General features: G+C 34.7%; 1 protein-coding gene across 1 annotated transcript; it reads left to right on the top strand.

The window, feature by feature from the left end:
- The first annotated feature begins 19,334 nt into the window (after positions 1 to 19,334).
- Positions 19,335 to 22,280, top strand: LOC141725072 (formin-like protein 4). Its single transcript, XM_074527453.1, has 2 exons — positions 19,335 to 20,564; positions 20,662 to 22,280. The coding sequence occupies exons 1-2, from the start codon at positions 19,522 to 19,524 to the stop codon at positions 21,977 to 21,979; spliced, it is 2,361 nt and encodes a 786-aa protein (XP_074383554.1). The 5' UTR covers positions 19,335 to 19,521; the 3' UTR covers positions 21,980 to 22,280.
- Positions 22,281 to 25,135: the final 2,855 nt, after the last annotated feature.

The raw sequence follows: 25,135 nt of genomic DNA, 5'->3' as shown, positions 1-25,135 counted from the left end.
AGTGCTGATTTTGAGGAACTTAAGTTGTTGTGCAAGAGTCAGGCGGTGTCGATCAAGACCTTGGAAAATTAAATCGGTCAAATAGCCAATGTAGTGCTCAATCATCAACCTGGCACACTTCCCAGTGACATGGAAGTGCCAGGCAGGAAGGAAGCTAAAGAGCAAGTCAAGGCTATTACCTTAAGGTCTGGGAAAGTTGCTGATGCTGAAAAGGCAAAAGAAGGAGAAGCTGAAGTTGGAGATGAAGAAGCTAGGCAAAAGGAGAAAGCGGCGGAACCAAGGAAGACTACTGTTGAACACACTCTGTCTGAGGGTAATACAGGGGAGAAACAACTCTATCCTCCTCCACCTTCCCTAAGAGATTGCAACAACAAAAGCTGGATAAGCAGTTCGGTAATTTCTGGAGGTGTTCAAGAAACTTCACATCAATATACCTTTCGCTGAGGCACTGGAGCAAATGCCTAGTTATGCGAAGTTTATGAAGAGTATTCTTTCAAGAAAGGTGAAACTGGATGACCTTGAGACCGTTGCTCTAACGGAAGAATGCAGTGTTGTGCTGCAACAAAAGTTACCTCCAAAGCTTAAAGATCCAGGTAGCTTCACCACTCCTTGCACTATTGGCAAGTTGTTTTTCGACAAGTGCCTTTGCGATTTGGGAGCAAGCATAAATCTGATGCCGTTGTCGATCTTTAAAAAGTTGGATTTGCCTGATCCAAAGCCCACTTACATGTCTCTACAATTGGTTGATCGTTCTATTACTTACCCAAGAGGCATAGTGGAAGATATGTTAGTCAAGGTGGATAAGCTCTTATTTCCTGCAGACTTTGTTATTCTGGATTTCAAGGAAGATAAGAAGATTCTCATAATCTTGGGAAGACCTTTCTTGGCCATTGGCCGTACCTTGATAGATGTGCAGAAAGGTGAACTTACAATGCGGGTGCAGGATCAGGATGTGAACTTCAATGTATTCAAAGCAATGAAATTTCCTACAGAAGATGAGGAGTGTTTAAAAGTGGATGCGATTGATTCCGCGGTTACTTCAGAACTCGATCATATGCTAATGTTTGATGCATTAGAAAAGGCCTTAGTGGGGGATTTTGACAGTGATGATGAAGATGGCAACGAGCAATTACAATATCTTAATGCTTCTCCCTGGAGGCAAAAGCTGGACATGTCGTTTGAATCTCTTGGTACTTCTGACCTCAAAAATGCTGAAGGAAAGCTCAAACCATCAATTGAGGAGGCACCCACCTTGGAGCTTAAGCCATTGCCTGAACACTTGAGGTATGATTTTTTAGGTGATGCGTCTACATTACCTGTTATTATTGCATCTGACCTTTCAGGTAGTGAGGAGGACAAACTCTTAAGGATTTTGAGAGAATTCAAATCGGCTATTGGATGGACCATAGCAGATATCAAGGGGATCAGCCCTTCATATTGCATGCATAAGATTCTGCTAGAGGAAGGTAGTAAGCCAACTGTTGAGCAACAGCGCAGACTTAATCCTATCATGAAAGAGGTGGTGAAGAAAGAAATTCTGAAGTGGCTGGATGCAGGAATCATTTATCCTATTTCTCACAGTTCTTGGGTGAGCCCCGTGCAATGTGTGCCTAAGAAAGGAGGTATTACTGTGGTAGCAAATGAGAAGAACGAGCTCATCCCCACTCGAACAGTCACGGGATGGAGAGTATGCATGGACTACCGAAAGTTGAACAAGGCCACGAGGAAGGATCACTTCCCTCTTCCGTTTATTGATCAGATGCTTGACATGTTGGCTGGTCATGAGTATTATTGTCTTCTGGATGGCTACTCGGGGTATAATCAGATTTGTATTGCACCATAGGATCAAGAAAAGACTACCTTCACTTGTCCATTTGGCACGTTTGCTTTTCGTAGAGTTTCGTTTGGGTTATGTGGCGTACCGGCCACTTTTCAGAGATGTATGATGGCTATATTCTCTGACATGATTGGGAGTAATGTTGAGGTGTTCATGGACGACTTCTCCGTCTTTGGACATTCGTATGATGAATGTTTGAATAATCTTCGTGTCGTGCTCAAAAGGTGTGTGGAAACTAATTTGGTGCTCAATTGGGAAAAATGTCATTTTATGGTGTATGAAGGCATTATTCTTGGGCATAAGGTCTCTAGCAAGGGTCTTGAGGTGGATAAAGCCAAGGTGGGAGTCATTGAAAATCTTCCACCACCTAATTATGTGAAAGGAATCCGTAGTTTTCTTGGTCATGCGGGTTTTTATCGGCGTTTCATCAAGGACTTTTCGAAGATATCTAAGCCGCTGTGCAACTTGCTTGAGAAGGATGTGCCTTTCAAATTTGATGATGAATGTTTGACGGCATTCGAGACTCTTAAGAAGAGTTTAATCACTGCACCAGTTATTACAGCACCGGATTGGACAGAGCCTTTTGAGATGATGTGTGATGCGAGTGATTATACGGTAGGCGCAGTTCTTGGGCAGCGTAAGAATAATCTCTTTCATGTGGTCTACTATGCTAGCAAGACCTTAAATGGGCCCCAAATGAACTACACCACTACTGAGAAGGAGCTCTTGGCTATAGTCTTTGGTTTCGAGAAATTTCGATCTTATCTGCTTGGGACAAAAGTGACAGTATTCACTGATTATGCGGCCATTCGCTATTTGGTTTCCAAGAAGGATTCGAAGCCGAGACTCGTTCGTTGGGTGCTCTTACTACAGGAATTTGAGTTAGAGATCAAGGATCGAAAAGGTACTGAGAATCAAGTAGTTGACCATCTCTCTGGATTGGAGAATCCCGAGTCTACTTCACATGATAAGACATTGATCAACGAATCTTTTTCGGATGAGCAGTTGTTCGCAGTTCAGGAGGAAGAGCCATGGTTCACAGATATTGTGAATTATCTTGTCAGCAATATAATGCCTCCTAATTTGACCACAGCTCAAAAGAAGAAGTTTTTGCATGAGGTGAAGTGGTATATGTGGGATGAACCGTATTTATTTAGACAGGGAGCTGACCAGATCATCAGGAGATGTATCCCATTCTGTGACGGAGGGGATATTACGAGACTGCCACTCCACAGTTTATGGAGGACACTATGGTGGTGAGAAGACAGCAGCTCGTATCCTGCAAGCAGGTTTTTTCTGGCCTACTTTATTTAAGGATGCTCATCAGTTTGTTTTAAGGTGTGATCGTTGCCAAAGAGTGGGAAATTTGACGAGAAAGGATGAGATGTCGTTAAATGTGATGCTTGAAGTCGAGGTCTTTGATATTTGGGGAATCGATTTCATGGGACCTTTTGTCTCGTCCTGCAACAATCAGTACATCTTGCTGGCAATCGATTATGTCTCAAAATGGGTAGAGTCAAAGCTCTACCAACAAATGATGCAAAGACAGTGTTGAATTTTCTTCATAAGCAGATTTTCACAAGGTTTGGAATGCCACGAGTAATCATAAGTGATGAAGGGTCACATTTCTGCAACCGTAAGTTCACTTCTATGATGCAGCGTTATAATGTGAATCATCGAGTTGCTACTGCCTATCATCCGCAAACAAATGGTCAAGCGGAAGTGTCTAACAGAGAGATCAAGCGCATTCTAGAGAAGGTTGTTTGTCCGTCAAGGAAGGATTGGTCTTTAAAGCTCGATGAAGCTGTTTGGGCTTACAGAACAGCATACAAAACTCCACTTGGTATGTCCCCGTTTATACTGGTGTATGGTAAGGGATGTCATTTACCTGCGGAGCTTGAGCATAAGGCCTATTGGGCGTTGAAAAAGTTGAACCTAGATCTAGATACAGCTGGAAAGAAGCGAATGCTTCAGCTTAATGAACTTGATGAATTTCGACTCCAAGCGTACGAGAACAACAAAATGTATAAGGAAAAGATGAAAAGGTGGCATGATAGGAAGCTACATCCTAAGTTATTCGTGTCGGGGCAACAAGTTCTCTTATTCAACTCTCGTCTCCGACCTTTTCCTGGGAAGTTGAAATCAAGGTGGTCGGGACCTTTTATTGTCAAAACTGTGTTTCCACATGGAGCAGTGGAGATTTTTGAGAATGATCTGGACCAAGCATTCAAGGTTAATGGTCAGCGTTTGAAGCACTACTATGGGGACACGGCAAATCGAGAAGTGGTTAGTGTCGTTTTATTGTCAACTTGAGGAAGGTACGCAACGTCAAGCTAATGACGAAAAAGAAGCGCTTCGTGGAAGGCAACCCATGATTTGTTGTTACAGGAACCCTTAGAAGTTAATAACCTATCCAAAACCACAAAAAAATCAGAAAAACCGGGCTAGAAAAAAAAATCCAGTAGCCTCCTGAGCGCCCGCTCAGCAGTGTTTTTCCTTGGAGATGGAAAATCCGACCAACTTTCGATTCACTCGTGGGATCCGGGCGGTCCGGGGGGCCCAATGAATTGGGATTTCCCAAAAAAAATTTAGTTCAATAAAAATCCAAAAAAAAAATCAGAAAAATAAAAAAATAAAAAAACAAAATACAGCCCATAAACCCACGACCTATTCCCCATTATCCCATGATTTCAACCCTTAAACCCACTCCTAATCAAATTCTACCCTAATCCATACCCTATATATACATACACCTATCCCATATATCTCCCATACACTTCTTACACTTCAACTCTCTCCCAAACACAAAAACACAAATCTCAAGCACTTTTATTCAGATTCGATGGCACCCAAGAGAGCAAGGACTATTGATAGCAGCAGCACTGTCCCTATTGCTGATTCTTCGAGGGGTACTGCTGCGAGGCCTCGTTTGAATGATAGGGCTGCTGAGGAGGAGTATACTAGGCTTCTGGGGAAGCCAATTCTGAAGGAGAGGGGATTTTTACCATCGGGGAAGGATGGTGAGTTGTTGCCTATGATTGCTGAGAAGGGGTGGATAGCTTTTTGTGAGTCGCCTGAAGCAGTGCCGATGAGCATGGTTCGCAAGTTTTATGCGAACGCGAAGGCCGAGAAGAATGGGTATTCTGTGGTCCGGGGGTGACGGTTGATTATCACCCAGCGGCGATTCGCTGTGTGATTGGGTAGAGACAGAGGAAGCCCACGGAGGAGAACTGGAATGAGAAGACTGCTGAGGATTTTGACTTGGATTTGATTTGTGCTACTCTCTGTAGGTCGGGCACAGTATGGACTTTCAAGACTGGAACTACTGTAATGAGTATCGTCACTTTCCGGCAATCGCGATGAACAGGTATGCCCGTGCATGGAATGTGTTTATTTGTGCTAATATTCTACCTTCTTTGCATGCACATGAGGTCACAGTTGAGAGAGCACAGTTGTTGTGGGGAATTTTGAATGAGGAGTACTATGTAGACCTTGGTGAGTTCATCTACCAAGGAATTCTGAAGTTTTTGAGGGGAGCTAAGCACATGAACATCCCTTATGCATCCACGGTTACTAAGCTTTGTCGAGCGGTAGGAGTTCAGTGGTCGTCTCATGAGCAGTTGCAGTTGCCGGACGCTCCTATTGATTTCGGGACTCTGAATGCGATGCAGGAGTGGACCGGTGGTGAGCCCGAGGAGCATGGGTTGGGTTATCGTCTTCCAGGAGGGCGTCCGGCATGAGGTACTACTATGGCGAGGCCAAGGCGTGATGAGGCTGGTTCTTCTAGAGCTCAGGAGGGTGCTGGGATGGCTGATGCCCAGTATAGGAGGCTGTCACGGAGGATGGATGCTATGTACGAGACGCAGAGCAGGTTTGCTCAGGAGCTCACCCTTGCGCTAGGGACCGCTTTTCGAGGCCTTGGAGCTGACATCCAGTGGCCAGTTTTTGGTGAGGACTCTGCATATCCGCCTCCTGATACACCACCCACTGAGGGTGATGATGATGATGATCTCTCCGAGTAGGTATACCCTATGTTCCTTTCTACTACCTTCACTGGGGACAGTGAAGATTTTAAGTTTGGGGGTGGTAGTTAAGGAATATTTTGTGTGTGTGTCATATAGTTGCATAGTCATGATAGTTTAGTTCATATAATTGCATAATTTTTGCCATATACTTTTTTTTATTTATTTATAGCATTATTTGTTTATCATGTCATGTAGCTCATGCATATGCCATGATCTCTTTTGCGATGATTTGCCGACTGATTTGTGATGTTGATACGAGTGTAGTGATAGCATTAAAGTGATGTTGAGTCGTGTAGGTTGATATGCATGCTAGAAACACTTGTATTTTCACTAAGTCTTAGAGAATGCTTAAGGACTAGATTGTTGTTATGGTCTGATTGTTTTCGAGGATAATCTATTTATTATGCTTAGAATTTTATAATAGGTTCTTAGTGATAAAGGCATGAAAAGAAAAAAAATGGAGTAAAAAATGGAATTTGTTGCTAATTGTGGCTAGGCGTCAAATGGCTAGTAGCCGGCTCGTATGTTTATGCGAGTAGTCTAGGGTTGAGCAAGATGGAGCGAAACGCACTTGCTCAGAAATTTTGAAAAAAAAAGAGAAAAAAAAAAGAAGAAAAAAAAAGAAGAAGAAAAAAAAGAAAGATAAAGAGTTAATGCATAATTGATCACGAGTGGGCTCTTTGGTATTCGAGTTATTAAGTTCTTAGGGGACTTTGTGCCTAGTGACCTAAGGCTTTTAGAGTCTGGGATCCGCTAACCTAACGCTCGCTACATGGATACCATTGTATAAGTCTTTTGTGGACCTCACCCATTGCACGGTCAAATAAGCATTATTGTTATGAATAAAAAGCATGATTTCGTAATAAGCTCCAGGATTCTTGTAGTATTATAAGTCACTTTGTGCCTAGAATTTTTATTCTTTGTATAATCATGTGATTGCCTTGATGATAGTTGAGTCATAATAATTGATCTAGTTCCGAAGTATATCTGTTAAGCATCTGCACACACCACGTTTCTGGCTGTATGTTAGTTTGCATGATTTGATTGATCTTTGGTCGCTTAATTGCATTTGTTGAGATGTCGTAAGTTGGTTGGTTTGGTCGTAGTAAGGGGGATCGCTGCATTTCATATAGATTGCATTCATGCATGTTTTTATTTTATTTTTGAGTCTGTGACACTTGAGGACAAGCATCGATTTCAGTTTGGGGGTATGATAAGTGGCATTTTATACCACTTAGAACGTCTTATAATAGCTTAAATTGGTGTCTTGAAATCAAGTATTTTATGTATTTGATGCGTTTTTGTAGTGTTTGTGCATTTCAGGGTTTTAGTTGCATTTCGGGGGAGAATTCATCAAAAATAAGCCTTGGCATGTGTCTAGCATTGTAAGAGGGAAGAGAGGAGCAGATTACAGCGAAGAAACGGAGCAAAAATAGACCATTTTCCAGTAGGGGTCTGAGCGCCCGCTCAGCTATGCTGAGCGGTCGCGCAGGAAGCTGAGCGTCCGCTCAGTTATGCTGAGCGGCCGCGCAGGGACGGAAAATTAGGTTTATTATTTTAGACTCCTATTTCTGTTTGGCTTCCAACTTCTGAGTAATCTGAGTTTTATGGGACTCCTATATAAGTAGATTTCAGAGACATTTCACGTGTGTTGGATCGTTGTATTAATCAAGGAGCGAAGGAGATAAGAAAGAAGACCGTTTTAGCACACCGCAACGAAGAGGAAGCATATTTTCTTGTGATTCTTTATTTCGTTGTAACGTTGGATGCTAGTTTTCTTTGTTTTGAACCTATTTACTCTTGTGACGTACTCTGATTTAATATAATTAGTTTAGTTATTATTCTTTTATGTTTATTTATCATGTTTTCATATGAACCCATGATGACGATAAGTGCTAGGATGGGCTAATCGTGATCATAGGGTCGTAACGGATTTACTATGGAATTCTTTAGTTAGTTGTTTAATACCTTAGTTTGTGATGATTGTATGATATCTAGTATTGGTTGTGCGTATTTATTCTTATGTGTGTCGCGAACATATAAGATAGGGTGTTAATCTCTTGTGAAGCGACGGTGGATCTCGAGATTTAGAATTTGCCATGCTAGCATAGGTTCATGTACGAGTCTGCATGATTAGTGGGTAACTCTAACCGTTTTATTCGCCCTGTGTAATCAAAAGGAATAACTTGTTCTTAAATCATTATGTTGTCAATTTATGTAGACATATAGGGACTCAACATAATTGATGCCTATTCAACTTCTATCTTAATTGTGGATGTTTGGTAGAATGGTATTAGTACAATGAAAGTTGGCTTTTATCAGTTTCGTGTTATTCGATTAATATCATCAATGTTGCATGCTAAGGGTAATAACAATGACTATTGAAGTAAGTAGTAATGAAGTTGTGATCTCATGAGTGTTTTAATATTGTTAATTCGAAGTGTTAATTAAGTGATTAATTTTAGTAGTTAATTGTAGTTAATAATTAGTTACTTAAATGTAAGTGTTATTGTCTTAACATTGAGAAGTAATCATATATTGGTGAGTGAGTTTAATTGAACATAATTAGTTTGAGTCTCTGTGGGAACGAACTAGAAAGTATTCTATATTACTTGCGAACGCGTATACTTGCGTGAATATTAGTGCGTGTTTTCACCCTAACATTAAAACAATGTAAATTTGAGACAGATTCAAAGGTGGTGGCTATGGCTTGCAAGGAGAATGAAGGCGGAGTTTACTTTCATACTTTAGTTAACGAATGTACTCAGGAATTTAAGTACTTTGATTACGTACTAGTGAGTTTTGTGTATAGATATGCTAATTGTGTGGCTCACTTGCTTGCGAGTGCTGCACATTCTATGTCGGGTCTTGGAGAGTGACATGTCACTCCTCCGGATTTTCTTTATCATGTACTCCAAACTGATATTTGTTAAGTAATGCAAGTACGAGTTATTTCAAAAAAACTAATCATATATGTAGAATGAAGTCTGGGATGGGTACAGTAGACTTTAATAAAATTATGATGCACATCTTTTCAATTAGTATGTATTTTGTTTATTCAAAACGTAAATTCATACATGAAACATCATCTTCGGGTTTTTTCGTGCATCTAAAACATAAATTTAGAGAGAAATCTCTATTAGGTTAAGAGTTTTATATCTCCTGGAACCAACTTAAGTTCATAATTTGAAATATTTCTTAAAACATATACTTAATTTAAATTTATGAGTCTTATTGGTAAAAAAACGTAAATTCGGTTATGAAATGGTATTTAGGTGGTCGATAATTTTCAGTAAAAAAGTACATGGTCAATAAATTTCCAATATAAGGTATACACCTTAAACTTTTAATGGTGCCTTATTCAGGGTCATAAGTTAATCCAATCGATAGATTCTTAATGTGAAATCTGAAATATTGATTTATCGTATTAGAAATTTTGGATTACATTTGAATTTCAATTATACCGGACATAGATTATATCTGAAATACGAAGTTCAAACCCGATCCCAACCCAAAACTAATAAAAATCTTATACATTTATCATATTAGGCATATTGTATCGTATATCTATATTATCATATTAAAGACGAAATAATGAAAATTCGGTTGATAGTCGATCTGGTCACCGTGAGTATAATGATATTTAAATAAAATACTATCGAAAAATAGATTAATATTCATAATAAAAATTCTATAAATACAAATACAATTACAATATGTCTAATGGTTTTGTACTTTAAATAAAATAATATATAGTATTCACATGGGGCAGGCAAAATAAAATTATACAATTGATTATGTCTTTTTCAAAAAAATAAATAAACCATATATAGTTAGAAAAGAATTTCATTTGTGTCGACATATTAAATATCATTGTATTAATATATTTTAGGTTTGACTCAATATTTCAATCCGTCAAATATGCTACATTTGATTACTTATCGAGTTTTTTTTTAATTTAGCTATTGTATAAGTGTAATTTAATGTTACGTCACATAGGGATGGCTACGGGTCGGGTTTGGATCGGGTATTGTAAAATTCAAATCCAAATTCAAATATTTTCGAGTTATCCAAATTCAGATCCGTCGGGTTTCGGATCGGATCAGATATTTTTCGGGTATTCAAAATTATGAATAATGTAGTTAAATTTAATATCATTGATACATGTAAATACCATTAATTATATTAATATAATAATTAAAATTAAGATAAATAAATTATTATATAGTCAAACAAATTATATTGCCAATGGTTCACATGATTGGTGAAATTTAAGAAATGTTATTAATATAATATTTAGTATCTTATCACAAGTGAGTATATTTTTTGTAAATATATATATAGTCAAATTTTATGGAGATCACGTTTATGTTGGAGACTTTAAAGACCACTTATATTCTGCAACTAAAATCTTGCATAAAAATATTGCAAAACGTATTATTTTCCGATTTATGTTCTATAAAGATCATTATTTAATTCAAAATCTTGAACATAATGCATGTACTGCATGTAGAACATTATAAAATATTTTTTTCTATAAAACATATTTAGTTTGCAGGACATTTGTTTAAATTGCAGAACTTTTACATCATCCTCGTTAAACTTAAATGATCTTCAACAACTTTAATGAATTAGTGATATTCGTTGAATATACTTCACAAAATAATATATTTCATAGTGTTTTGATTGTAGAACATAGGTGGTGTCCGGGGTCTTCGATAATAAAGTGGTCTACATAAAGTGGTATATATATATATATATATATATATATATATAATACATCTTAAATAATAGAAGTTGAGATTAAAAAAAAAGTTATAATTGACTAAATATGTGTTGATAATGTTGACATTAATTTATTTCTACTCAAATAATAGAATAAAAATATGTAAATTATATGTCTCACATCTAAAATATTATATACAATATATTATGCAAACATTATATAATATATATTTTGTTTTTATCAGATTTCGGGTTTGGATCGGGTTTGAATTGTGTTTTGGATATCGGATTGGGTATCGGTTTGGTATCATTGAAATCCAAAATTTCGGGTTCTGTATCTCCAAAATTTCGGGTTTCGAATTGGGTATCTATCGGATCGGATTATTTTGCAATCCCTACTTTCACGCACTAAAAATAGTAATAGATTGGACTGTATTATTTTAAATTTTAGAATACTCGAAAAAACTCGATCCAAAACATTACATATTTGAGTTCATTCTTAAAATCCGAAAATTTTTGAATAGAAATTTGGATTTTATAAATTCCGTTTGAACCCGGCCACCGACATCCCTACGTTATTCAATAGAACTAGTTTATAGCCCGTGCTTTGTACACGGGGATCTCAAAAATTATTTAATAAAATAAATAAATAAATTTATAATTCAAATTGAATAATATGATTATGAAAGATTAAATTATCTATATAATAAGTGTATTGCATCTACATATGATGATAAATTTATTTAAGAACTACTTTCGTCACATATGTTATTTTTATGTTATATATTTTATGAGATTATTTCTATAAATAGATCTGTTAAAATTTAAACTTTATTTCAAATTTGTATTAAAAACTTGCCATAAATAACACAATTCATATTTAAAATTGTATTGCAAAGTTTCTATAATTAAAATGGGTTATAATAAGTACATGGATCATTTATAAACCATACCAAACCTAAAAATGGATAGTCCACTGGATTAAATTAAAGTTAAAAATCATATCTGAACCAAAATATGGATATCAAACTTTAGGAAAGGGTTATCCAGCAATTTATAATATATAAATACGGTGACATGTCATTATATATTCTGGAATAAAGTTCTTGCAAGCAGGGACTTCGACGAAAATTGAGGTAAAGAACTGGAAAAATACGATATACGAATAATATATTTATGATGGTAATAAAAAATAAAATTTTAAATAAATATATATATATATATATATATATAGATGAATTTGGGTAGGTCAGTCAACTCCAGTCCAAAGTCCCCCTCCCTGAAATGGCAAATGCGTGTCATTTGCTTAGCATTTGGTGCATCGAAATTTGACTTAAATTATGTTGACTTCACCAGTAATGTCAAAATACTCCTCCTAAATAATCACAAAGGGTAATACAAATAGTAAACCTTTTCTAGTTGACCAACTGATTGCGAATTCAGCTCTATTCTTAACAAGATTACAATAACGATAATTTTATCAAACTTCGTTTTAAAATCTTTACTGTACTTCTTTTGCTTAAGAAATCACGGGAACAAAATCTTTATCTCCGCCATATTATAATAAAAAAGATTAACAGCGTTAACCTTTTTTGGTTTTTAAGCATCTCATATTTGCGCCGATTGCAACTTAATTGAGAGATTCATTTGTCTATGATTGTTCGTGCAATATCTAAATTTTCATGTTCAACTTAACGTGACCATGATGTTAAATTTGACTATATTAGTTTATTGTTGTAAAGTCTGTGAATTAATCTACATTCTCATATGTATTAGAATTTGACCCCGTATATTTATCCATCATGTTTAGTTGTGTAAATCAACATTTTTTGATATATAATAGTGTCTAGCTCACTTCTTTTACCGGATATCAAAAATTTGAATTTTATTAAATATAATAAGACACATGAGTGAGTGTAGATAACTATAAAAAAAAAGGTTTAGTCGTGCCAGAAACATTGCAACTGGCATAATTTTTATGAGCTATTATCGTTCGGAGAAGAACATTTGGTAATTAGGAAGCATTGTAAATTAGTAATTGGCTACTATATGAATCGATCTAAACTTGTTCTTAAGATTTCTTTTTTGTTGCGATGTAAGGTGGTCGGCAGGCAGAATTAAATTTAAATGAGGCTAGGTTATATTTTCAAGGGAGTATTGACTGATCATGATATGCGGCGAATTTCAAATGTGGATGATCTGCTTGGAGAAAAGGAGGCCTTACAATCGTAAATGTGGGTTGAGTAAGAGAGAACATTCTATATATAGTTGGCCGATAAAATCTTCAAAAGTCATCAAACCCCTCTTCAATTTTCTTGGGGTACAAAAGTCAGAATGTTAGAGTATTTTCCAACTACTTCATTTACGCTGTTACATGAAGTTGGTAATAACCCACACAATCTCTCCACTAACACGGTCACTCTTCACACATCACTCTCACAACTGAAACCTACATATATTCATATACTATTATATGGGGAAAATTCCACAGCCACGATTGGCTACACGAGGTAGGAAGACAACAGAAAAAGAGTATTTTCAGTCCTTTCGCACTGAATCATAGCACAAGCCAGGATAAAAAGATAATTTAATACCCTTCCGCAATTCCGCAATGAACCATTATCTAAGGGTTGGCTCTAAAAAAACTCCAACCAACCATGGTTGGGGAAGGGGACTCTATTATATATATATATATATATATCAACAATACGCCCTTTTTTTTTGTTCATCAATTTATGATATTATAATCCTCTCATCTCTCCTGATTCATCCATCCAATTGTTACGCGCAAATTATCAACATTTAACAATGCACCTAGAGCCGGCCAAACGGGCGGTTTAGCTCGGCACGAACGTAATTCGGCTCGTCTAATATTCGCCTAACTCGCCTCGTCACGGTCCGGTTCGTTATTCGGCACTATTCGGATATGCACACGAGCCGAGTACGATTTGTATTTTGGGAAACCGGAACCGGCCCGTAACCGGACCGGAACCGCTCGCCAGAGCTGCAGACGAATAAACAGCAGAAAAAACGAATAAAAAACGAATTAACCGGCCCGTTATTCGCCAGGCCCGCCAGCTCGTGGTTATTCACGAGTCATCTGTTGCCTTGTTCTCTTTGTGAATCAGATATATTAGGAATAGTTAGCTTCTGACTTTGTGAATTAAGAATTCAAAACTTCATTACTTTTATGTCACACTATTTGCTTACAACTAAAAATCAATCAGATAATGAATTTGTTATGTTTTATATTTTATTTAAATTGTAAATATGGTTTGTTCCTTTTTTTAGAGAGGAGTTCTCTCAAATTAATTTTAACATTTTTTTAATTAATAAAATTTATAGAGGTACCGTCCTCTTTTTTCTTATTTTAATATATATTATATTTTAATACATATTAGTTTTTCAAAATCGAAAAAATAATTTAACAGAAAAAATTAAGATAAAAAAAAAAGTAAAAACAAAACATACATTATATAAAATTTGCGTACATGTGTATAAAAAAAGGAAAAAAAACAAAAAAAACAAAGTAATAAAATATAATGAGAAAAACGTGTAAAAAACAAACAAGCAGTGTGATTTGTGAACTATGTAAAGTGCACGTGCTAAACAACATGGTGAAACCGGTTTATTCGTTAGTTATTCGCCTAACCGCCTAAACCGTATAGCTCGGCTAAATCGCGTGCCGTTCACGGTTGAACGCTTTCCAGGACCGGCCCGGCACGGCCCGGAACGTAAATTTATACGGGCTGTTCACGAATTTTATTCAACATTAACCGGCCCGTTAATTATTCGGCCCGGCACGCACGGCCCGTTCGGATGGCCGGCTCTAAATGCACCTCCCTCCTCTATACACTCTGAACATTAACTTATAAATCACTCCTTCCGTCTTCCTAGTTTTTTATATTTTGGAGAGAGTGTTTGATACCAATTTTAAGGTTAAAATGTATATAAAAATATAGTTACATAACTTAGTTTTTATAATTTTAAATAAAATTAAATGTTTAAATTTTTATTAATAAAAAAATTAAAAAATTAAAAAATTACATTTTACATGTACTTTATAATACGTGTCGAACACTCACTCCAAAATATAAACAAAAAAGGGACATGAACTATAATTCATTGGATCGTATAGATACATTTAAAGTTCATGTTAGTTCGTACAACTTGTGATCCTAATACGAAATACTTAATGCCTTCCTCAAGTTCTCAACTACTTCATCTATGTCATATTTGATTACAGTTCGGTTCGAAATTCAAAAACTCAATTAGCCAGTTTGATTCGAACTTATTTAAAATTTACACATAAATAACTTAAAAATATATTTTTATCATTTCACAAATTAAATTTTATTTAAATTTTAATAATATTTTAAGCATTGAGCTCATTTAACTTAGAATAGGGGCTCAGTTGGTTAGAAAAAATACTTGAACACAAATTTTCTTGTTGATTATCCTGATTTAACTCGACTCGGATTGCATCTCTATTTCCAACACATATTTATCAAAATTTATAACTTACTAATATTTAGAAATAGATTTTATAATTATTAAACAATATAAAAGTAAAACATGATAAAAATTAAGGCCATCATAATGTCACACCAGGTATTACATGCAACATTGTTACTCTCTTGTAATACTAGTTTTGCTGCTAATAACACTAAGTTATGTGTTATAATACAGATAAAAAAAAATTAACTATCGCAACAAAATGTTTGCAACACTAAGTTCGTTGTAGTGTAAGTTTATAATAAACTTTTCACATACGGAAATATATACGATACACATGTAAATATATCTAAACGAAGATTTTACTGTAATATCACTTAGTATATAATTTATTTTAGTATCATTTGGGATAGTTATTTTGGATAGTTGTTGGTTACTAATTTTAAGTAGTGAGAGTCACTTGATTTATAAAATATATATAAGTTAGAATTCGAATTTGATAGTATTGTTCCAAAACTGTTGAAATAAAATTACAAAATTGAAAAAAAATAGAGAATTAATAGAATGAGAGAGAAGAATTTCATTAATACTAGTGTGATAAATATTAGCATGTCAACTAATTGAAATTATATTTAGATTAATTAAGAGAATAATGAGTATTCTCTTTTAATAGTAGAGTGACACTTACGTAACGTTGTTTATAGTTTGTAAGAAATACCTAGATTTCATGGAAGGCTCCCTTACCTTACTAGGGATGGTGACCATCGAACTCCCTTATATATTTTCTGAGAGAATCATTATTTAAAAGTATAAATACGTAATTTATTTTATTTTCTATCGTATATAATTACAAATTTTAATTATCAAATTTAAAATGAACTTGCACAATTTTTTTATTTAAAAATTATTAAAATTTAATTAAATAGTTTAAAATGATTTTCCACTAGAATCACATTAAAATTACAATTATTCGAAAAAATTCCACAGTAAATTCGAATTTAAAAACATTTGTTTCAAATTTTAATTGTTAAACCTTTTTATGATATCCAAATATAATTACTATTCGATATTAACAATTAATTTTATATTTTTTAAAATAAAACTTTACAATTTTTAATAAAATTTTATAAAATCAAGGTTCTCTATGGTTGTTACTTGTTTGTATAAAAGAGATTCTCTCTCTTAAAAAAGACATAGATTATATAGGGTAAATGTAAAATTATGAGTAAATGTTAGCGTACATCATTATTCACTATAAATTCACGACCAATAGTTTAGGAAACAGTTACATCTATTCAACCTATATTTTCTATACTAAGCTATAATTCTTATACTTTCTGTGGTTGTTATTTATACATAACAAAAAAACTTCTAGTTATTTTAATCAAATTTAGCTATATTTTTGAATTAAAAACTCGAAATTTGAATATGAACATATATAATTAAATATTAAAATATTTACTATAAATAAAATAGTATTCAATTAAAATATAAATATAAATTTATAAGATACTTACACACATAGAACATAAATGTTGTTGTTTTTAAAACAAATAATTTTATAAAATTTAATATAATACAAAAAGTGAAATAAAGTAATCCATATTTTATAAGTGTTAATAATATATTATTAATGTTTTGCTTTATGATAAAAATAACGTAAACAAATACTCATGCTCGAGATATAAATAATTTAATCAAGTTATTAGTATAAAACTCGCCTTATATAGTTATACTATATTTTCACATTAACGTTAGGCCATCTCCAACAGTTGTGATCCAAAAATCCAAATTTGGATCACCAACTGATCAAAATACTGATCCAAATTTCTGAACAACTCCAAAAGTGTGATCCAAATATTTGATCTAAATTACTTTTTACATATAATAATATATAGATATTATATTAAGCAATTTTTTCTTAAATTTATCATTTAATCATTATTAACGATTTATATAACATTTCATGAATTAATTAAATCAAACAAAATTAATACACATAAAATATTAAAATTGTGCACTTAATTTACGGAAAACACATTTATTGCAATAATTAACATACAAAATATCATTGATACACACTAATTTTTCGAATTAGTATATTATTCCCATAAATGTTCAATTAATGAATCTCTAAATGCAATATGTGGCTCTTTATTTTTAATTTTTAAATTTTAATAAAATTATTTTTTCTCATTATTTTAAGTTTATTTTAATAATAAATTTTGTTAACTATTAATTATATTTTGTTATTAATTATATAATTAAATAATTAAAAATCAATTTAAAATCTCATAAATTACAAATAACAAAATCATTATTTTATATTAAATCAAATGATCCAAATTTGGATCAGTAGTGATCTTACTGGTCCAAATTTGGATCATCATTCGGATCACCGTTGGATTTGCCCTTAGGGTATGCAACAGATTCCTACTTTATCCGTAACGAGTTTGTAGTGAACAAGGATGTTATCTAAAATTATAGGCACCTAGAATCAGTGTTCTAAAAATTGGCCGATTAACCGATTAATCGGAGTTTGGATAGATCATGTCTTGATTAATTATTAATCGGTTCAAAGTACGGTTTTTTAAAAAATCGGTCAAAAGTCGGGCAGTCAGGGAAAAATCAGTCGAATCGGGTAAAAATCCGTCGAATCGGTCAAAGTTCAAAAATAATAAAATATATATATTTTTTAAGAAAATTTATAGTTTTTTGAAAATAATATTAACATTTAACATTTAATAATTAATAATAATAATAATACATTGACTCTTTTACGTACGAAAACAATCGTATATTCTTATATCCCTATATCCTCTACACAAATTCCTAATTGAATTATTCTCAAATCTTAACACTCGATTCGTTTGCTCGATCGATTCACAATTTTAATGTATTCTAAATTTATTCAACAATGATTAAATCTTTCATATTTGTATTGTTTTGTCCTACACTCACTCGATTTATTTTAAATCTTAAGGTTTGAACTAGTAAGTATTAATTTTCTAACTATAAAAATCTTGAATTAATAATATGTAATTTTGTTTTTATAAATCTTATGAAAGGTCATTTAAATTAAAATAGTTATTATTATTTATTAAATAAATTGCTTCCGATACTCCGATTAATCAATCAGATTAATCACTCAAAGATCCCTTTACCGAACAATCCCGATTTCCGCTTTTATCGAACAATCTCGATTTGCGTTTTTTAGAACACTGCCTAAAATTGTTAAGTTTCTGTTAGAGGTGTACGCAGTTCGGATCGGATCGGTTTAGGGTTAAAAGTCGAACCAAACCGCGAAGTGCGGTTTTTGAAAATTGTCATCAGCAACCGCATTTGCGGTTGCGGTTAACCGCGTCAATTGCGGTTGCGAATTTGCGGTTATTGCGGATCGGTTTGCGGTTCAACCACTTATTTTAAAATAATTAATAATTTACAAAAAAAATAAATTCGGAATATTAATAAATTCAAGTTTAAGTTACGTGATAAATTTAGATTAAAAAAATAAGATACAAACTAATGATCCGTGTGGAGCAAGTATATTAAAAACATACAAAAATAGTTTGGATACATGTACTTATATTCTGTGTGGAGGCATATAACTACATTATTTGAAATATATTTTATTATAAATATATGTTGCGAGTTTCGGTTGCGAGTTAGCGATTTTCAAGAATTTAAAACCGCATCCAAATCGCGAATGAGCGATTTTTAAAATTTATATCCACAATCAACCCGCATTTTGCGATTATCCGTAAAATACGGTTCGGTTGCGAGCGGTTAGATGCGGTTGAGCGGTTCATCCGTACACCCTCCGCAGATATAGGATGTGGATGGCTAGCTGACCTGAAATCCTAAATCCATCCTTGAAACAAAACAATCGTATCCTTGTTGACTAAGTCAGACATTTGACTTTGTTTTGTACGATACGTCTGTTATTCTAGCCGGCCGTTTTAATTGATAATTTCACATTTGTGATGTGACATTATTCATAAAATATGTTAATCATTGGATATTAAATTTGCATTTGCATCATAATAATATAGATAATACAAAATTTTAAAATTCTGAATTGTTACCAAATCAACCATGTAACTTGCAAGAATGATTCAAATAGTAGGAATTCAGATAAAACAACCACAACCACCTCAAAACCAATCTATTTCTGGATAAAAGTATGAATCTAATTCAAATGCAAGTGCTAAATTACCATATTACCCAAACCAAGATATTGTAGAAATAAAGAACAATGGCTTTATTTGTCATTTCATCAAGATATGAAGTGCCCGGGAACCAGAAATAACCAACCTTTTCAACTGCTTTTCTTGATTTTGTCAGCACAAAAAACCAAACCACAATAGCTGTAAGCAATAGAGTAATCTAATCACTAATCAGCCATGACCAAAATTATGTTAGACACAACACAAACATATCAAAATCTCTATAGAGCTCTATTCAAAGTTGCATGAAAATATGATTAAGCTTCAATCATGTACATTTATTCTTTACATTTCCATTCTTTGTTACAATATCTCCACTATACCTCAATGTTCCTGCCAATCCAATTCTCAAAATATTGAGGCTTTTTATCCATTTGGACTTCCTCCTATTTTTTCAACACCAAATTTTACTGATAATCAGCCACCATCTACTTCTTCACCGGATACGCGAGCAGAGCAGCCTCACGTGCCACCACCAGCATCAAAGTCTTCGTCGAAAAAGGCTGTTGTTAAAGCAGTTGTTGCAACAGCAGTAAGTACTATTGTTATATCTGGATTGTTTTTCTTTATGGTGCAGAGATACATGCATCGCAAGAAAAATCGCGTTATTGCTAACACTAGTTTTAAGAATGCTAATTCTATTGAGACGCGTAGAGGTGAGGAGTTTGTGAGAGTGAATGGTAACTTGAAAGGAGTGATTGTTGATGAGGAAGGGTTGGATGTTTTGTACTGGAGAAAATTGGAAGAGGAAAATAAGAAGGAAAAGGAAGTGTTTAACAAGAACGAGTTTTATGATACAGAAGAGGAGAAAAATGTTATTAGTAGCAGAGTGGAAAAAAACAAGAATGTAAAACCTGCAATTCAAGAAACTCCTTTGCTTAGAGGCAAGTCTTCCTCTTCTCATATTTGGCCAGCAGAGGTCGAAAAAAGTCAAATCAAAACTGTGGTGAAACAAGAGTCATCAGTTCAATTAACATCCCGATCTCCACCACCAACTTCGCCTCCTGCCCCTCCTCCTCCACCGCCACCTCCTGCTGTTGTTTCATTATCAGCATTGCCACTGCCACCACCTCCACCGCTGCCAAAGAAGACTCCGTCTGCACCACCACCTCCACCCCCTAAAACAGGTGGCTTCACTACATCATCTAAGCCACCCCCTCCTGTTCCATCTTCACAGTTGAAAGTTACAGATAATGAAAAAGGTCAGGTGAAATTTAAGCCTCTGCACTGGGACAAAGTGAATCCTAATGTTGAGCATTCAATGGTCTGGGACAAAGTCAAGGGTGGTTCTTTTAGGTACCAATCTTTTTCTTTATTTGAGGTTATATTTATGATACTTGTTATCTATTTTATCTAACAAATTTCTTGAATCTTTTTTTTTAACTAAATTCAGGGTTGATGGTGATCTTATGGAAGCCCTTTTCGGATCAGTGGCAACTAGCCGAAATTCTCCCAAGAAAGGTAACAACATGTCAAGTCCAAAAGGGGATAGAACTGGCCCTCCCTCTCAAATTTTCATTCTCGATGCCAGAAAGTCTCAAAACATATCGATTATACTCCGATCACTATCTGTTTCACGTAAAGAAATAGTTGATGCTCTTATTGAAGGCCAGGATTTAGAAATAGAAATTCTTGAAAAGCTCAACAGAATTGCTCCTACCAAAGAAGAAGAATCAGATATTCTTGCATTTGATGATGATCACACAAGACTTGCTGATGCGGAATCATTTCTCTACCATGTCCTTAAGGCTGTTCCATCTGCATTCACTCGATTTAATGCGATGTTGTTTAGATCAAATTATGATTCTGAGATTCTCCATCTTAAACAATCTTTACAAACACTGGAATCTGGTTGTAAGGAGCTGAGAACTCGTGGGCTATTACTAAAACTTCTTGAAGCTGTTTTAAAGGCAGGAAATCGAATGAATGCAGGAACTTCAAGAGGGAATGCACAAGCTTTTAACTTAACTTCTCTCGGAAAACTCTCTGATGTGAAGAGCACGGATGGGAAAACTACACTGCTTCATTTTGTTGTGGAAGAAGTAGTCCGAGCAGAAGGCAAGCGTTGTGTGATCAATAGAAATTCCAGCCTGAACAGCAGAAGCAGAAATAGCCGAAATTCTGATGGCCAAATGATGGACAATTCTAAGCCAAAAGAGGACAAGGAGAAAAAAGAAAATGAGTACATAATGCTTGGCTTGCCAATTGTAGGTGGAATTAGTTCTCAGTTCTCTGATGTAAAAAAAGCTGCAACGCTGGACTATGATGCCTTGCACAAAGCTTGTTCAACTTTATCGGATGATGTTGCAGAAATACGAAAACTTGTGGGTGAATCTGCAATTAGTGGTGGAGGAGAAGGTTTTATTAAAGAGATGAAAATCTTTCTAGATTCTGCTGAAGGAGAATTAAGAATAGTAAAGAAGGAGTTCACAACTGTGATGGAGCTCGTAAAAAAAACAACAGAATATTACCAAGCAGGAGCATCAAAGGACAAAGGGGCACAACCTCTTCAACTGTTTGTTGTAGTCAAAGATTTTCTTGGAATGGTTGATCAAGTCTGTATTGACATAACCAGAAATATGCAGAAGAGGAAAACTGCATTGACAGCAAATTCACCTGCTTATAAAAATTCTGTAAAGTTCCCTTTATTGCCACCAAACTTCATGTCAGATAAGTCAAAGAGCAGTTCTAGTGATTCAGATGATGATTAAAATCTTCTCTAGTGCTCAAGTTTCAATGGGAATGTTGTCCTACGTACATCCTTTCTTTGTTGCATACTTCAGATATAACGATACGGCTACATAGGTTGGATCTTCAGTTGAATACTTTAGGCGCTTTCCTGATGCGGGAGCCTTGTACTTGTTCTTTTACTAAGTTCTACAGCAGAGAAAGATATGATTGTACATACTGCAGAGGTGAAAAGGGCCAAAAGAGTGCAATATTAGGATTATTCAAGTGTTCATTCTTTTTCATTTTATCTGTTTTTGCATATAGGGATTGTCACTTTAATGATTCTTGCTTCTAAATTTCTTTCAGAAAGATGTTAAACTACACCCAAGTAATCTGGTCAGCTTTTCTTCTATTCTTTGATTTTAAATGTATCTGTTAGCAATGCTCCGTGATGAGTTCTTTACTCAGCCGTCGGGGCTTCCGTCCACAAATACGTTCTTTTCCTATGTTTTTCAACATTCTATTTTCGAGTATTATTTTTTCTTTGTTAGAGTATATCTAAACGTAGTACCGATGTGTATAATTTCTCTTAACTAGTTACCGGAATCTGTTCCCAAAATCTTTCGCTTGTCACGTTTAATTTGTGGAGCATACATGAATTCGATCTAAATTCGATCTAGCAAACCATTTTGAGAACTCTAACATTTCTCTTATCAAATTACTCGGCTCCAATCAATCCAGAAAAAGAACATCAACAATATTGTTCCCAAATCCCGGCTGATCTTTTTTATAAATAGACCTTTTTGCACTTTGGTGGCTTGTACTAATTATTTTTTTCACTTTGGTGGCCGAATTTAGAAACTGAGCAACTGTGTGGCTATAAAAATAATTTTAAGCCATTTGCATGGCTCCGCGTATGGGCCGTTAACGCCGTTAACGGCGTTTACTGTTTTTCCTTGAATTATTAATAGAAAAACTAAAAAACCAGACAAAGACACATCATTTTGCCTCCAAAACCCATTGCTGGTTTGCCCCCTTTTCAGAAGAGCCGATCAAAACCCTATTCAAGAGGCGATCGTGTGAAGATGAGTTGGTATAAGCGATTGAAGGAAGATGAACACGTATACGCTCCTCGTGAATGTCCTGATTACAGTGGTATGTCTGAAATCTTTGTTCTTTGCATGCAATTGGGTAAATGTTTAAGTTGCTTTGAACTTCGAAGTATTTGTTTAAGTGGTAGATTATAGTTTAGTTTGCCCTAATCGAACTCTTTTACTTTTTAAATGCCCCACTACATGTCTTTGCATACTTGTTTAAAGTGTAAATTATTTTCTATTGTTTGTCAATTTGCAGAAATTGAGTATTTTACTATTAAATTCCATCATGGTGGTGAAATGACTGAAAACCCTAGGTCTTATGTTGGGGGTGAAGTTGATTATATTGATTATGTGAGTTCAGATCAAATAAGTTTAATTGAAATCACCAAGAATATGTTAAAAGAAATAGGATGCATTGGTGGATTTGCGCAGTTATGGTATAAATTACCTAGTACAAATATGGAAAGAGGATGCTTTGTATTAGATTCAGATGAGGAGGTAATGTTAATGTGTGAACTGATGCCTAAGGAAAGATATGTTGACATCTTTGTGAAATTTGAAGCTCCACTATCTTCTTCACAAAACTTAGAATTTAGGGAACCCATACCCCCTGAACATGATGAAATTGATTTGAATGGTACTCAGTTCCCTTGCACTACACAACAAGAAATTGACACTGAACAAGAGTTTAGGGAATTAGAGGGCTTAGTCAAAGACTTTTCAGATCTTGACAGTGACGAGGATTATGAAATTAGAGAAAAGGAAAGTAGTGATGAAACATTTCATTCAGACAGTTCCAATATAGATGAATCAGATGATGATTTAATCTTTGAGCAAAATGTGGATGATATCTATTATGATAAGGTAGATAGTGCTTCTGATGGTAATTCAAGTGTGTATGCTGATAGTGAAGATGAGAGAATGGTAGGTAATTCAACTGATGAGGATGAATTAAGTTATCCTGTTTTTAATGAAAAGATTGACATGATAAAACCTGTCTTCCAATTAGGAATGTGCTTTAGGGATTCCAAACTACTTAGACAAGCAGTAAAGAAACATGCAATTATAGAAAGAAGGCCAGTCAATAATTGTAGGAATTTTGGAAAGAAAGTGCAGTATGTGTGTGAAAAGCCCTGTGAATGGAAGCTTTATGCTTCAGCAATGCATAAAGGAAGCCCCACATTTCAGATCAAGACCTTAAATAACAAACACAGTTGCTCACCCACATTTAAGCAGAAACAAATCAATTCAACTTGGATAGCTGATTATTATGAGACTGAGCTCAGAATGAACCCAACATGGCCTGTGAATGCTTTTCATAGAAAAATTGTGAATGATTTGAAATGTGATGTAAGCAAGCATGCTGTTTATAGAGCTAAAAGGAGGGCTTTGATGAAAATTAGTGGAACACATGAGGAGCAGTACACACAGGTTTGGAAGTATGCTCATGAGGTGAAAAGAGTGCTACCATCTTCAACCATTAAGATTCTGACTGAGAACCCTGAACCAGAAACAGATAGAGGTAGGTTTATGAGATTTTATGTTTGTCTGGGACCACTCAAAGAAGCATTCAGTCAACATTGTAGAAGGATTATTGGGTTGGATGGTTGTCACCTGAAAGGGCCCTATGGTGGACAGCTTCTAGCAGCTGTTGGAGTGGATGCAAATGATGGAATGTATCCAATTGCATGGGCAATTGTGGAGGCTGAAAATACAGATGCTTGGAACTGGTTCTTGCAGTACTTTTGCCAGGATATTAAAATTTTGAATGACAAGGAGTGGACTTTTATTTCAGATAGGCAAAAGGTATTTGTAATTGTATTCCATTTTAATTTCTTCCACTATTTGTAGTAGCACTAATGTGTAATGGTCTTATGCAGGGATTAATTAATGCTTTGGAATCTGTTGTGCCAAATGCTGAACACAGATTTTGTGTAATGCATCTTTTCCAAAATATGCTCAAAGAGCACAAAAGTGCTGCACAGAAAGATTTGTTATGGAAGGCTGCAAGGGCAAGCACTGCATGGGAGTTTAACCTACACATGGATACGATGAAGGAGGTATGGTCAATCACCATCTATTTATAAATATAATTTATAT

The sequence above is a fragment of the Apium graveolens genome, chromosome 5 (assembly GCF_009905375.1).
Source record: "Apium graveolens cultivar Ventura chromosome 5, ASM990537v1, whole genome shotgun sequence".
In the NCBI taxonomy this organism is placed as follows: Eukaryota; Viridiplantae; Streptophyta; class Magnoliopsida; order Apiales; family Apiaceae; genus Apium; species Apium graveolens.
This window is presented reverse-complemented; position numbering and strand designations above follow the sequence as displayed.

Excerpts from the sequence above, each read along its gene's own strand:
- LOC141725072 (XM_074527453.1), top strand. The coding sequence starts at position 19,522 with ATGATTAAGCTTCAATCATGTACATTTATTCTTTACATTTCCATTCTT. Across the intron at positions 20,565-20,661 it reads GTCAAGGGTGGTTCTTTTAG|GGTTGATGGTGATCTTATGG; the intron begins GTACCAATCTTT and ends AACTAAATTCAG.